Genomic DNA, 15,196 nt, shown 5'->3' with positions numbered 1-15,196 from the left:
TTAAAAAAGTAAGAAATAAACATCTGAGTTTATTATTTGCCGTTTTTTTTTTTTTTTTTTACCAGGAAGCTGGATTTTGTGGACGAAACCTTGAAAGCAACATTCCAGCTTCCCTCGTTTCCTGGAAGGAGAACTCAGCCACTGTCCTGTGCAGACACAGCCAGACCCGGCGGCCACCGCAGGCTAGTACCCTGCTTCTACCGGACTCATTTCACCGTGTTTCTCACTCTTTAACCGGGAGTCAAGACGTTCAGCCGGATGCCTCTATGAGCCAGTTAAACCTACAGCGAGATTTACAGTGTTCAGTTTGCACAAGGTGAGAAATTTCTCCACTGCTAATAAGCTAGCACGAGGTTAGCTTAACGGGTTAGCTGCCCTAGTCACGTACGCCGAACTCCATTCGGAAACATTGCATTTTAAGGTTGGCTTGCGTCTCCGCTAATGTAGCATACTCCAAATAAATTCGCTCCTAGAAATATGTTGTAATTAGAGCATATAGTTTTAGTATACACTTCCAATTCAGTCCTAAATCATAAAACAAATAATAACTGTCTTAATTGAAGGAAACGTTTCTAATTTGGAGGGCGGTGGCAGCAGAGTTGGAAATAACGCTGCATTAGGTTTTATGCAGGGCGTTCGCCGAATTTATGGTTTTTCTCCCACCGAACAAACGGACACATTTAGAGTGCGTGTTGTGTACTAATATACGGGAAGATGTCAAATTGGCAAAAATGAAAATAGAGTTTGGCGCATAGCGTTACGCCACAGTGACACTGGGGGCCACTTCCCATGCTGGCTAACGTTAGCTGGTAGCGGCGTGTTACGGAGCCCCGGTACTATCTGACATTTTAATAAATGTTCCAATGTGTTGCCTATTTCTATTAAATCCGTGTGAGTTTCCACTTTTGTGAGCCAAAAGTTCTGTTGGCTAACAGCTAGCAAACACTGGGGCCAGTGTGTGAATAACGGAATTTAAACAAGCAGACACGGGGGTCGTTAGTGGGGGAACTGGTTCAAATGCTCCCAGTTGCAGTTATTTATGAATGACAGAGGTGTAAAATGGAAAGTAGTTCTCCATGTGCAGGGAGATTAGCAGAGGATTAGGGCTACACAAGGACAAACAAGCGACAATCCTCCGTCTTTGAACCTCCCATCCCCGGCAGCAGGACCTCTCCACCTCGGAGAAACTGGGAGTCGATCACAGCCGTGTCGGGTCATCCTGTCAGTTAAAGCTCTTGGTTAGTCAAACCTGCAGTCTCCCACCCAAACTGGAGAAACGCGAGGACACCAGTGGACAGACAGATGTCAGGGTTTTGTGGGTCGTGTTTACATTGATGCCTGAACTAATGACCTAATTATGGAAATGGAGGCTTCGGGATGCTCCGTCTTCCACCATCTACTCGCCCAACGGAAAGCAAGCAAATGCCCAGTAAATCCAGAAGCCCCCGGTTTACTTTCTACCCTTTGACTACATGTAAATTAGTGAGATATTTGTACCACTGCAGTTGAATGTCAAATTTATATGAGTAATACTTCTAGTAAACAGCTTCACAGCCTCCTTGTGATGCAGGCTTAACAGCTGTCACTTGTTATTCTGGTGTTCATTGAATTTCTGATGCCTAGAGAAGCTTCGGGCAGGACACTAAAGAAAACCAGCTAAACTTTGATCAGTCCTGTTGCCAGGTCTTGTAGAGGTGAGTCGAAAGCTAGTTTTATGACCCCAATTAAGCTCGTTTGTTGTAAAAGCATTTGCTTACATTGCTTAAATTTTTGTGTCAAACTATGAACACAGAAAACCTTGGATAGGTCTTATTTAATCATGCGGGTACTGGAAGGCAGCTGCCAATGCAAACACGTTCCTCATTATCAACCACTGATTATTCAGTGGAGAAAAAAAAAGCCAATTATTATCTGAGGTGCAAGGTAACATATTATTTACCTTACTCGCAGTCAGAAGCCCAAAAATGTTGTTTGCTCTCGTAGAAAACCTGTACATGTAAACCCCAGTTGTCTCAATTTACTAACCTTGGTAGCTGGTTAAACAGTAGAGCTGAGTAGGAGCCCAACAAGAGGAAAGTTGTGTCCCTGGGGCCTTGTTTTCTACGTTTTTTGAGTTTTTATTATTTTTAAATTGTTACTTTTTTTAAAAGAAAACAAAAAATGTTAGTCCCGTTAAAAAATGGACTCTCAAAACTGTAGTCCTGGCTTTTCAAAAAAGGAAATAATGTAGACTGCAAGTTTAATATCCTGTATCCTCACAGAGTCGGTATTAAAGAAGTTGTATAAGTATTGTTATAGTTAGTATGCATATTTTCTTCAATTTTACTGGCAGAATGATGAAACCAATAGATCTTTAAAATGCCTTAATTAATGAGCTTATTTTTACATTAGTGTTGGAGTCAGTGGTAGACAAATGTCTTTCCACTTTCCACACTATTGGATCCGTGCAGATCAGGCCTGGTCAGACCTCACGTCTGACCATAAACAAATGCAGCAGGTTTGGCGTTTTGGTGCATTCGCTTTCACGCAGATGCAGAGCAGCGACTGGCCTCTCGTGAGTCTGGACGGGGTGTGTGGTGATCAGCATGTCATTTACATTCTCCTAGAGATTTACATTTATCTGGCACAGTCAGACAAACCAAGAACTGTGTCTTTGTTTCCATGTGCGTCTTGCCTTGCTGGGCCTGCGATAACGTGTCCCGGCAAGATTTGTCATGGTTAAAACATCATGTAAGTTATTAATCGCTCTGGCTTTAGCTTTTTAAATGGGAGCTGTGTCTTAGTGTTCTCTTCCTTTAGTGAGGGGAACGTTTTTTTGTCTTTGGACACTCAAGCACAAAGATATTTGGTCCATTAATCCATAATGAGTATGTTAGTTAGTTTTAGTCTTGTCTGTCTGAGACTAATACAAAATCTAAATCAGGTTTAATCTATTGATATTTGATAGTTATTTGAATTCAACTTTTTTGGATCTTGGCCTTGGCTGTTGGAATTATACATTTAATGTCATCCATTTCTACAAAGCCACTGTTATTTTTAACAGTGGAGAGAGTAATTTTAGTTCATCTTAAGACAGACTTGTCCTCACCACTGGAGTTGCTGCCCTCAGTCCTCACGTGATTTATTTCATTTGTGGTTTCTGACAAAAACCTTTGTCTCAGGAAATAAGAATAACAGAGGATTTCAGTGTCTTGAGAGTTGGCTGTCATGCTCCTTACTAATAATAGCTTTAAAAAATGATAATTTAAGTACTTCTAAATATAGCGTTGAGTAATAAAATGGGTCATTTAGTGTGTAAGCTCACAAAAATGTACTGCCTGTTTTTTCTGTTTAAAAGTGCTTGCTAATGTACAGCCAGTAGTGTTTAGTGGCATTTTCTTCAAAAGTAGTAACTGTAGTTTTGATGAAATGGCTTAATCTAGAAATTAGTCATTTGATTTGATTTATTTTTTGTCGATTAAGGTCTTTTTGTGACCCTTGTGACCTCCCATGTGATTTTTAAACTAGAAATAATTTATTTAGTAAGGACTAATATACTCAGAGACATGTCTGTATATAAGTTGTGTTATTGCAAATCTTAGCCTTTAATTGCTAAACACGAGCAGTGTCTCAGTTTTCTGCTTTTGCTTCTGTCTTTTTCTGCTTTTGCCTCTGAGCTGATGGCCCTTTTTTTAGGCTTAGAAAAAAAATAAAATAAAAGCTCACAGACAAATGTTTGGACATGGAAAGGAAACACTCCTGCCTCGTTCTGTGTCTGTGTACAGACGGCTGTTGTATGGCAGTTTATGATTATACCATCTCTCCCATTTGTGTGAATAAATAGCTGCCGTTAGCAGAACACAGGGCCGTTTTTAAAGTGTGCACTGGCACAACTGCAGTTGTCCAATTAACCTAATTGTCCTGGCTCGGTGATGCTCGATTGATCGCTCTGGACCAGCTGCAGGACTGCAGCAGCTCATTGGTCACAAAGGTTTGTGTCAGGGGAAATGTCTACCTGTCTTTACGTCCTGTGGAACTGCTCCCTCCCTCACACCTCCACCCCTGCGTGACTGCTCCACGGTTTGGGCGGCACAGAAGTACGTGCATGATTCATGCCATCTGGGCCTGCAGTCAATCCATCTCTCAGAAATAAGAGCCAGTTTGATCTCTTAGCCTGACTGGAGTTTCGTATTCTTTCTTTGGTCTTCATGCAACAATGTAGTGCTGTGCTGTACTGTCCAGACCACGCAGATGCTGTCACAGGACGGCTGATTCGAATTACCCTGCAGTACTGACCACGGGCATTCAGCAAGTCTTTAAGAGAGAGATGGCCGTGTTTATAATTAATAGTTCACTGTGTAGGGGTCTTTAAAAAAAAATAAAAATTACAGCTGCAGTTGTGTCCACAAAGAGATTAAAAAAAAATAGGTAAAACATTAATTAGCGTTGTTTTAAGCATATATTGACTAATACTTTGATTTCAGCTTCTTCAATCTGGGGATTATCAGCTTTTCTGTTATCAGCTTTTATTTTATTTGTAATTTAAAGAGTTTTATTTTTGTGAGCTTGATATCTCGGGAATGCCTTGGGGGAATTTCTTCAAATTTTGCACAAGCAACTGAAGGATGTACAGATTTGATTTTGGGGTCAAAGGTCTCGGTGACCTCACATCTGAGCTTTTCCAGTCTCTTCTGTATATCAAGCACCTGAAGGAAATGTAACACATCTGGCACAAATGTCCACTTGGACTCAAGGATGAACTGATTAGAATATGACTCTGGCCAGACGTGCATGTAAACTGCTGCTTGACTGGTTGGTGGAGGCATACGAGGTTCTAATTCCAGTTTGTTACATATGTGTTTGTAAAAAATAATCTTTACTTTTCATAATGCATTTTTACTTTAGAAGCCAAAGGAAGTTTAGTTCAGAGATACTGTTACAGAGCATTAAGCACATTAATCTGAAACTCTCAAATTTAATCTCAGAACATTTCTGTGTTCTTACTAGTTTGACACACACACACTACTTCACTTACTATTTTAACTATTTTACTGCTCTTTTCTAAGGAACGTGTCCACTGATGGATGGCTAATACCAACTCGCTGTTCTGCTTTGGAAGAGTAAAGCCTCTAAATTACATTTTCTCTCTGCACCAGTGCAAGAAAAAGCAGCTTTGCCTCTATTGTCTGTCATCCAATTATTTCAGAAAACCTCCTACTGTGCAAATACAAATTTAAGCTTCTCACTGTTTACACACTGTAGATGGAGCTAATTGTACCAGATTATTGTGTAATCTAGCACAAAGTCTCTTACAGTTATGCCACTGATTCCGAGTTTTTCCAAAGAGAGAAGACATCTGTTTTATTCTGATCTAATTTTGGAAAATGGCAGCTCACAAACTACATTAACTCCCATTTCCCTCAAGATTTGCCGCCTCAGCTACAGTCAGTAAAAGCTGAAATGAATTGGCAACTAACCATTTCGTCCATGTCCTGTCAAATATTTGCCAGATCGATGTTGGTAAAGGTGGAGCTGAGTTTAACCAGTTCATGTGCCAACGAGTTCAACCCATAATGAGACGTCAGCATCTATTAGTTCACATTAGTTCACTTTTAAATTTTTTTTATATTAAAACCAGCAGGTGGTGTTAATGTTGTTCCTTATTGGTGTAAGCAATGTGATATATTGATTTTTTTTTAAGGGTCCTAATATTTGCAAAACTGTCATAGTATTTAAAAAAACATCACTATATTCATACAGTCTTATTAAGGAAAGTAACATTCATGATCCACGAATGAGAATATCTGTGAAGTCTTTTCAACACAAAACAAAACACTGTCCACCACTAAACTGATGACTATTTTACGCACAGTTAGTTAGTTTTAGTATTTGTGTGCACAGCTGACCAGCCTTACTCTGACCGGGACATTGGACCTCTCTGGCCTGGCTGACTTGGACAGGAAATCGGTGAGATCAGCAAAATGTAATCTCCTTTAGTTAACGACCCAGGCGGCATTGTTTGTGTGGCTGAGGAAGAGTCAGTGTGTGTGTGTGTGTGTGTGTGTGTGTGTGTGTGTGTGTGTTTGCATAATACTGTAATTGTGAACCAGTAATGCCCAGGTATTGAATGGTATTTTCATAAATATTTATGATTACAGCGAAAGCTTTAAAAACCACTGCACACGAACGGATCAGCCCCAGGTTTGTTAAACTGAAGGGCTCAATATCCACTGAGTGCACTGGAATTTAGAATTATTGAATTTTGCCAATTTCCTCCTCCATCACTGCCCCATGGTGGATTAACAAGCATACAGGTGTCCACAAGGTTATTGGTTTTGATGAACTACAATTAAGGTGTTTATTTTAAAATCTAAAAAATGTAATTTTGATGCCACATCAGTTTTTTTGCCCTGCCGTGTTAAATCTAAGGGGGTGGGATTGATGCATAAACCCCCCCCCCTGGAGCTCTGCATTCTTCCCAGTAGTTTGCAGGTCCACAGACTCTTCAAAGATGGAGGATTTTCTAATAATACAAATGTCAGTTTAATAATGCGGAAAGGGTTCGTTCATAGTGATTTTAAAAAGCCTTGAATTTCTCTTGAAACACTGCAGAAATCCTCTTATGGGTTATTCCAATCAAAGAGAGTATGAGGGGGACGGATTAGTTTAGTAAAGCTGAAAATATCAACATTGTTTTAATTGCTACGTTTGTATATATGTACTGCTTTGGTCTGAGTGTAGAACAATTTCCAGATACTCGAGCTGTTCTTCATGCCATTTTTTTTCTATGCAGAATTTTGGCCTAGTGTGACTGAACAGCCTTTGTTTAGCCTATAACAGTGCGTGTTTCTGAAACCGTATCATCTGTGTTAGATGCCTAAATTTACATAAGCTCAGCTGCTCCTTTGGTAAACTACAGCAGCTGGAAACAACAACAAAGTACTTGTGAAGTGAGCTGCGTGACGATCTCGAAGACTTTAAATATGACAAAATGCCGAAACCTTTAAAGGTGTGATCATCTGCGTGATTTGTGTTTTTGCGTAGTAAAAGAGGTGAGCCATGGCTGAACCGAACTCCTCCCGTCCCCAAAGGAAGATGTCCACCGCTGGGGAAAGTGTGTACAAGGTGCTAGGGCTGGAGAAAGGAGCCTCAGCTGAGGACATCAAGAAAGCCTACAGGTAAGCAGCTGATACGAAGCCACGGGGCTGCAAACAGCGCAGTGATGTCAGATACACACAGGCAGCAAATTCTACATGTAAAACGCTGTGAACAGCTAAATGACTAACTGGCAAATTATTTTATTGCTTATCGAAATTGTAATTAAGGCTTCCACTTATTAATATTTTCATTATCCATAAATCTCGCAATGGTCTATACAAAATTAAAAAAATTCTTCTATATTGAAGTGATTGTCAAGTTGCATCTAAGATAATTCAGTACATCATTTTGCGTCGTTTGAAAAAAAAGACTGAAATGATCCCAATTATTAAAGAAAAAATTGAAAATGTCCTCTGTAATATAAGAAGATGTAGGATTATGGGCTTCTCCATGGCAACTTTTGTTGCCATTTAAGCATTGAGTATTTATTAACAAACTAAATATTAAAATACGCATCAACCTGATCATATTATTAACTTTACTTCCTTTCTGTCCTTTGCATCACTTCCTGTACCATCTCTCCTGTCAGAAAACTAGCATTGAAGTACCACCCAGATAAGAATCCAGACAACCCGGAGGCAGCTGAGAAGTTTAAAGAGATAAACAACGCCAACTCCATTTTGAATGATGAGACAAAACGGAAGATTTATGACGAGTACGGCTCCATGGGCCTTTACGTGTCAGAACAGTTCGGAGAGGACAGTGTCAAATACTACTTCCTCATGTCCAAATGGTGGTTTAAGGTTTGTGTTTTTGTTGCCCTTGAGTCAGTCACTTTTCACAGATTGTTTTTTTTATTTCCATCATGTCGGGAAAGTAAAACATTGGTTACACTTTCCCAGCGTTTTTAAAATGGATAAGAGAAGACAATGTCAAACAAATGTTAAGCTTTTTGGTCCTCTGCATTTGGCTATAGCAAAAACACCAACACCTGTGGCCAGGTCAGCAACTTTCCCTCGAAAATTAGTTTTACCAAATCTTTAGGGGTTTGATGGCTGCTGTGTCTGAAATAGTTCACTATATTTAAAATACGCACCTAAGTCTTTATGCATGCAGTGTACGAAACTGCATTTGTATTTACACCACTGTTTACACTCATGGTTCATAATCTGAGTTTTCCTAGCATCAGTAATTTAAATCCCCTTCTCACGTGGTGGATCATTGCTTTTAAAAACGTTTTCCCTTCTGCATGTTTTCTTTGTGCAGAGTCTGGTGCTGTGCTGTACGTTGTTCACCTGCTGCTGCTGTTGCTGCTGCTGCTGTTTCTGCTGTGGAAAGTGTAAACCACCTGAGGATGATGAGTCCTACCAGTATGTGGACCCCGAAGACCTGGAGGCACAAATCAAAGCAGAGCAGGACGGAGGTGAGCGGTTTAAGCCCTGTTATTACTAATGCGCTTTCTCAAAGTGACGTTCCTGCACTTTCATCTTACTTTGATTTAGATCAGCACAGTCCTCTGTGTGATGCACTGTGTATGTCCTCTGTGACACAGAACATGTTTACAGACGTGGCATAATGGTTAATACTAAAAAATTGTTTACTACAGCTCAGGTAGAAAAGTCAGAGTATCTACATCATGTGTCTCCAAAGAGTCGCTAGTTGCTTGCTCCATGTTTGTGAGTAGCTCATGTGGGTTTATAGAACAGAGTTTGTACAAACTGCGGTTGCAGGCACAGACATTAAACACAGCTTCACTCGAATTGCAATCCAACTAAAAGAAAGTGACATCCCATGCTTCTTTGTCTAGTTTGTTCACACTGTGCAGGGATGTTGGCAACTCGCAGATAATGTTACAGTAAAAGTTTAACATTCCTCACTTATTATACCTTGAATTCAGTGAGTTGTAGCCTCCATTTATTTACACAAGTACGTCAAACCTTCAATGAATTACTTTGAAGCTGGGAAAAAAATGTGTTTATCATCAGCCAAATACTACAGTCTAGAGTCATTTATGATTTCCACATTTTGATGGCTAAATTTTCATTGGACACCTTAGATGACCCGAAATGTGTTTAGATTTTGCTCAGTCGTGACTCCAGATTCTGGCTGTTTGGCACTAAGGGTTCATTCCCTCTTTTGTCAAGCTTTTTCATGAGGTTTTTCACACCTGATTGCACACACATACATGGCTGAATGCACAAAGCACACACACATATGAACTAGAAGAGGAACAATTTGTAAAGCCAGCTACAGATTGTGATGTTGAGAGTGGAATCGGGTTCAAAATGTGAGTAAGGGATTGATATTTGATAACTGGTTGCAGCAAAATATTTACTATTCACTGCTCTTGTTTTACATCCAGTTAAAAAAGTCTAAAAAGGATTCTGTAACCAACGGCATATGTTACTCCACCGGTGGATCTAACATGCTCTCACACTGTAGGGTTTTTGTCTTCATGGTCCAACCCAACAGGCGACACAGTAATCATATGCCAGCCCACATCTAATCTGGGTCCAGAAACCCCAGAAGGCCAGAGCCAGCCAATCCCGCTGCCTATGCCCATGCCACCACCTGAGCCCAAGTCTCCGACAGCGGCCAATCCGACACGGGAAGACAACCCCGGGGAAACCTTACCAGAGTCAAAATGACTCGTAAGAACCACGTTGTCGTTATCGTTCATTTGTTTTGTCTCGACTCAGAAGCCATCTGCATCCTCGACGTTGCTCGTCAACTGCCTGCCTGCTGGCTGCACTTCGTCTGTGTTCTGCTTCCTCACTCGCCCATAACACAAAGCCCATGCTGTTCACTTACCACTGCTACACTTACTGCATCATTCACTGTGCCGTTCAAGCTGCCTGTACCAGCATGTCTCCCCATACTGTCCATATGTCTGTTACAGTGTTACATTAATTTACTGTTTGTTTGTGAAGCACCAACATAGAATGAGCATGGCTGAATTACTCGACTGTAGCTTCAGTGTTTCGTCATATTGTCGTATAATTAGGCATCTGACGGTGTACTTAGGATTTCCATTTGCATCCAGTTAAGCAAAACAACTAAACAAAGCTAATCATATTTGTAACGTTACATCAGGCAGATACTAAATGAAAATGAGCCGTTTCCGTAGCAGCAGTGTCAATGTTGTGCTTAATTAAACACAATGAACAATGTTCTTTCAAATGACATGTCGATTTCCACAGTTCTAGCTGTGGCTTTACTCTTTAACTCCAATCTAACCTTAATGAATTTTGACAGGTTTCATTTGGCTCTTTGACATGTGCATATAACCTGCTCAGCTAGATATTTGGAGAAATCAGATGTAAATATAGTGATAACACAGTGTTGTTACTCTCCCGCAGGTAAATGACAGCACAGGTGACCCTCATCTAGAGGAAGGTAAGACATTGTCTCAAAATCTGTTTACACGCCAACTTGAGTCTGTCTCTTATCTCTGTTTGACCCTTTGTTTTCTCCCTGTTTAGCCTTTTGAGCCAATATTATGATCCAGCCACATTTGACTGCTGCCAGCGAACCATAGATCATCCAGCCCAGGCTCAGGGCTCACTCCAGACCACCACAACTTACCTAATCTACCTACTGGACAGTATCTGTAAGGTGGGCACTCACAGGCTCACGGCCCTTTCAGTGGAAGTCAAATTGTGGAGGAATATTTATGTAAATTATCCTACTAGCTACCAGCTCTTTTAACATGGCTCTGACTAGACCCTCTAGTAAGATCAAGGCAACACAACATGCTCCTACAAATCCCTCCTCCCCACATCCACAAGTCTGGGCTGGGTCTGACCTCGTTAGCTGCCCAATCATCCAGGACTTGGCTTGGCAACATGCCCGAACACCTCACTAATCTGTTGTTGTCAACCCAACCCGACCTGTAAGGGTGCAACACCGGGAGGAAAGATGGTGAAAACAGGCGAATATATGACAGCAGTAAACATCACGGAAAGGTGAACTTCATTATTTATCTGCTGTCCAGACCTGGACCGGAATTATTTTTTTCACTCTAGCCCATCGTCTATTTTGGACTCAGTTGGTAACTAATAGGGGAACTTTTTTAATCTGTCTTCTCCTCGTAGCTTGTTTTGGAGTTGCCCTCTAATAAGAGGGTGGCTGGTACAGTAGACATAACGCCAATAGGGAATTGAATGCCACTTGGAAGCCACAGCTAAACAGAAACCACTTATTAAGACTGAGGAAGACTTGGAATTTCTCTTCCTGATCAACAATCGGTCACACGTTCCAACATTCACCCCGTCAACTTCCCGATGCCAAGAGTGGTGGTAAAAATAATGGGGTAAACTGCTACATTTCACATGAACGCACAATGTCAAGGTACAAGGATGAAATGGACAACCGCAAAAGTGATGCACGAGACCATTTGAGAAGATTTAGAGCATCGCTGAGTTGTGGCTTTCTTCCGCAGTGTGCATGCCTTTCTGTCTGAACGCATGCCCCCTACTGTACAGCACCGGAAGCTACACCCTAAAACACCAACCCTGGAATAACCGCTTAGCCTAACCCTTACAGACATGGAAACCCTGATTACACACACTTCCTGTATACAAATGCACACTTGTACTCGCGCTCATGCCATTGTGTTCCACTCCCAGCTAAAAATGGAATAAAAAAAACAGCCCTCAGCATAATATGTTTACGACAGAGGACAACTATAGATGCCATACCGTAATAATTAAACTACACTTTGAGGTTCTGAGCAGTAAACAGCTATTTCGTCTCGTATTATTGTATTATTTGTTGCAGTCAGGTATGTTGGAGACTAAAGCCAGCGGCGTTTACGTAGCCAGCAGGGTGAAGCTCGAGTCTCTGAAAATGCCATTTTCTTTGTAAGCCACAGTTGTTAGTCACAGCCGTTCGTATAATGTGTGTTTGAGTCTTTGCGTGTTTTGAAGCGGGTCCGTTGCCATTTCCTATGGTTCTTATTTTGACTCGGTGCAGGTTGTAAGCGTTTCTTTGTACCTCGTTTTGGTAACCACACAAACTAAAGTTTTATAGTTACTTGAACATCTTGTAACCTCAAATACAGATTAAGTAGGACTGCATTTTAATTTAACTGTACCTCGGTTAGCTCGGTTATTTTTTATTTTATTTATTCAATGAAGTCCAGGCACTTTCATTTCAGTCAGAATTCCTAGACCTGTCTTGACTTTGCGGGATAGAAACCCCTCTGCTTTGCTTCCTAAGTTGACGGTGTGGCGCGGTGCCTTGAACAACAGATGCAGTGGCGGCTGAACGGGACAGAATATTTCCGTGCACCTGTTTGTCTTGTTTTGCCCATAAATATAGTGTTGAAAATGTAATCAGGCATGTGCACAGGTACATAACATAACATTTTGGACTTTAACCCTCTTTGTTTCTTTGCCCATTAGCACGCGCTCTCATTTACAGCTGAAATCGGACCCTTCAACAAAAATCAGAATAATCCTCATTTTCCCCTGCAATAACTTGATACTGACAAACTTCACTTTTTGTCACTTTCAAGTTATTTCAGCTAAAACCGTACATTCCTTTTTTTCTTTTTTTTTCCTTTTTTATGGACACATTTTGTCCACATCTGTATCATAGCTCTTCTCTGTGCAGACCCTCAGTGAATCTGGATCAGTGTGTGTAGGTTCCCCTGGACTGTGCAGTGGTCACAGCCACCAGAGAACTTATGAGATGATCCTGACTTCATTAAAGAGTTTGATCTGGTGTCTGTCACTCACTCACTCTCTCTCTCACACACACACACACACACACACACACACACACACACACACACACACACACACACACACACACACACACACACACACACACACACACACACACACACACACTTCATCTCTTCATTGTCTTTAAATGTTTATCTTTGATTTCTCTGAACATGTGCACTGAAGGTGCAGGGTTGTTTTATTTGACATTTTCCTTCTGCATTTACATTTGGTTACATAGATAGAAAAGGTCAAAGTCTTAACAAAGCCAAACTTTCACTCAGTTTTAATTTCAATCTAAGTAGCTCTAGTTTTCCACGACGGTGTTCGACGTCGGACAGAAGTCAACTTCAGACGATTCAATCCAAGAGTCAGTATCATGTGAATTGTACCAGACTAATATTGACTCTAATTTAAACGGATTAGATTAAGAACATTTAGCATTTGTGTTTCTAACAAAACTTAAATTTCAACCAATTTCTCTCTCTGTTTCATGATATTGATTCTTTCTTGGTGTCTTCATTTCTGTTGACTTGTCTGGAATCAAATCTGCAGTGAGTGCTACTGGTTATGAAATGGCATAAACTTAAAAAGCAAAACAGTGTATTTGTCAAAAGGCTTATCTGTTCAAAGCTGTTGCCCAGGTAACATTTTGCTTCCACGCATTAAGTCTCTGTTAATTTCATTAAATCTTCAATGTTGTTTACTAATGTCGTTTAAAAAAAAAAAAAAATAGAAAGTATGTTCTGCAGAGAGTTGTTGTCCAGTGCAGAGTTACGTTGCTCGTAGTGACTGTTAAAATGTTTTTCTGTATTTAGTGACGGTGGTGACATTTGAAGGCTCGTTTCATCTTTCACCAGTAATTATTAAACTCTATAGTGTTTAGCTAAGAAATGTACAAACCGAACTACAGTCAAATTCTTCTCTCAGCTGCTAAAATGTTTAAATGTTGCCTGTTGAACTGCAATAAACTAACACTAACCACCTGTAGGACCAGCAATCACGTCCTTAGCACATTAAGAATTAAAATCTCCTACACCAGCTCACGCAAATACAGTATTTCCATCACTTTATTTTGGCTCTGTCTTTGATGGATTTACACATCATCTTGTTTCTCGGCGGAAAGCGGACCATCGTCATTTCCTCTGAAACCTGCTACCGTCAATTGCCAAAACGTATTTGTAATTTTCATCAATATCTGGAAACATTTCAGGTAGTTGATTATTGTCAGATCCTTTATAATCCAAATATGTCAATATAAAAGCTGTGGGGCCATAAAGCATTGAAAGGAAGTTTTCTTTTCTTTTTTTTTTTTTTTATTGTAAATAACTCAAACCAACAAAATAACTGATACAATTCATTATTCTTAATGGAGTGTTTGTTAATGTTTTATGAATTATTGTTGCTTTTAACTGTGTACATTTATTTTTTTATTTATAACACGTTAAATTACCATAAATTAATGTTAATATTACTTAGGATAATGCAGAATTTGGGTTTTAATGCAGACTCTGGAGTTATAATAGAAGCAGTCAGCATGGAGCTAATGTTCTTCCAGTGACGTGTTAAGTTGACCACTGTGACAATCGACTATCATGGCTGTTTGACAAGGGACAAGAAAATATTAAATTGACCACTCAAAAAAATTTTCTCATTGTAGATGATGGGGGGGGGGGGGGGTCACACATTGTCGTAGTTCCCTGTGGACGATCTGTAAATGAGCTACTATGAAATTCAACCAAATAAAAATGGGGGATTTTATAACTTCCTGTCTGTTATTGTCACCTATTGTACCTGACTGCACAAAGGTGTGTTTCCATTTTACACTAATCCTTCCAGTCCACCGCTTAAGCTGCATTGTATTTCCATACAGAAGGAGACCCCATGAAAAGCCCCAACACCTGTTCTTTATGGGTTCACTTGTTACTACAGCACTGACAGAAGTCCTGCAATGCAATATTAGACATTTGGTGCTCAGGATCCAGTTAAACTAGCTTGTTCATGGCAACATGTCACTTATTTGTTGCACAACAGCAGAGCAGTATGATGTGTCAGGCTTTTGAAACACGGGTGATACTTGGAAAGAGGGTGAATTAACTGTTTATCCTGTAATTAAATCACCTTTTCAACAGGCGCACGGCAGCTGCTGCATCGTGCATCAGTCTCTGTGTCGCTGATGACAAGCTGAAGTCATAACATGGTTGTAGAGAAGTGGGATTCGCTCTGTGTTTGTGTGTTTGGCTCCCTCCGCAGCAGCCCCCCCCCCTCCCCCCCTCCTCCTGAGCCTATAAATAGCTGAGTAATCCCATTAGCAGCTTATTCTACTCAACAGAGACTATTCTGTTGATCAGTGGACGTGAACCTTGTGTTTGGAACTGACTCCCTGCTGC

At 40.5% G+C, this 15,196-nt stretch overlaps 1 protein-coding gene across 4 annotated transcripts; it reads left to right on the top strand.

Annotated features, from left to right (window-relative positions):
- The first annotated feature begins 113 nt into the window (after window positions 1–113).
- dnajc5ga (DnaJ (Hsp40) homolog, subfamily C, member 5 gamma a) lies at window positions 114–14,132 on the top strand. 4 transcript variants are annotated; one of them, XM_067481414.1, is made up of 8 exons: window positions 114–316; window positions 5,881–5,946; window positions 7,024–7,157; window positions 7,667–7,880; window positions 8,344–8,500; window positions 9,520–9,728; window positions 10,437–10,473; window positions 10,560–14,132. In XM_067481414.1, exons 3-6 carry the CDS (start codon window positions 7,039–7,041, stop codon window positions 9,723–9,725), a joined length of 696 nt encoding a protein of 231 aa, XP_067337515.1. In that variant the 5' UTR covers window positions 114–316; window positions 5,881–5,946; window positions 7,024–7,038; the 3' UTR covers window positions 9,726–9,728; window positions 10,437–10,473; window positions 10,560–14,132. The 4 variants fall into 4 exon arrangements, with proteins under 4 accessions (XP_067337515.1, XP_067337516.1, XP_067337514.1 ...); XM_067481415.1 differs by lacking the exon at window positions 5,881–5,946 and having other exon boundaries at window positions 9,550–9,728; XM_067481413.1 differs by lacking the exon at window positions 5,881–5,946.
- Window positions 14,133–15,196: the final 1,064 nt, after the last annotated feature.

The sequence above is a fragment of the Channa argus genome, chromosome 17 (genome assembly GCF_033026475.1).
Source record: "Channa argus isolate prfri chromosome 17, Channa argus male v1.0, whole genome shotgun sequence".
Classification (NCBI taxonomy): domain Eukaryota; kingdom Metazoa; phylum Chordata; class Actinopteri; order Anabantiformes; family Channidae; genus Channa; species Channa argus.
Note: the sequence above shows the minus strand (reverse complement) of the source record. Positions and strands in the feature narration are given on the sequence as shown.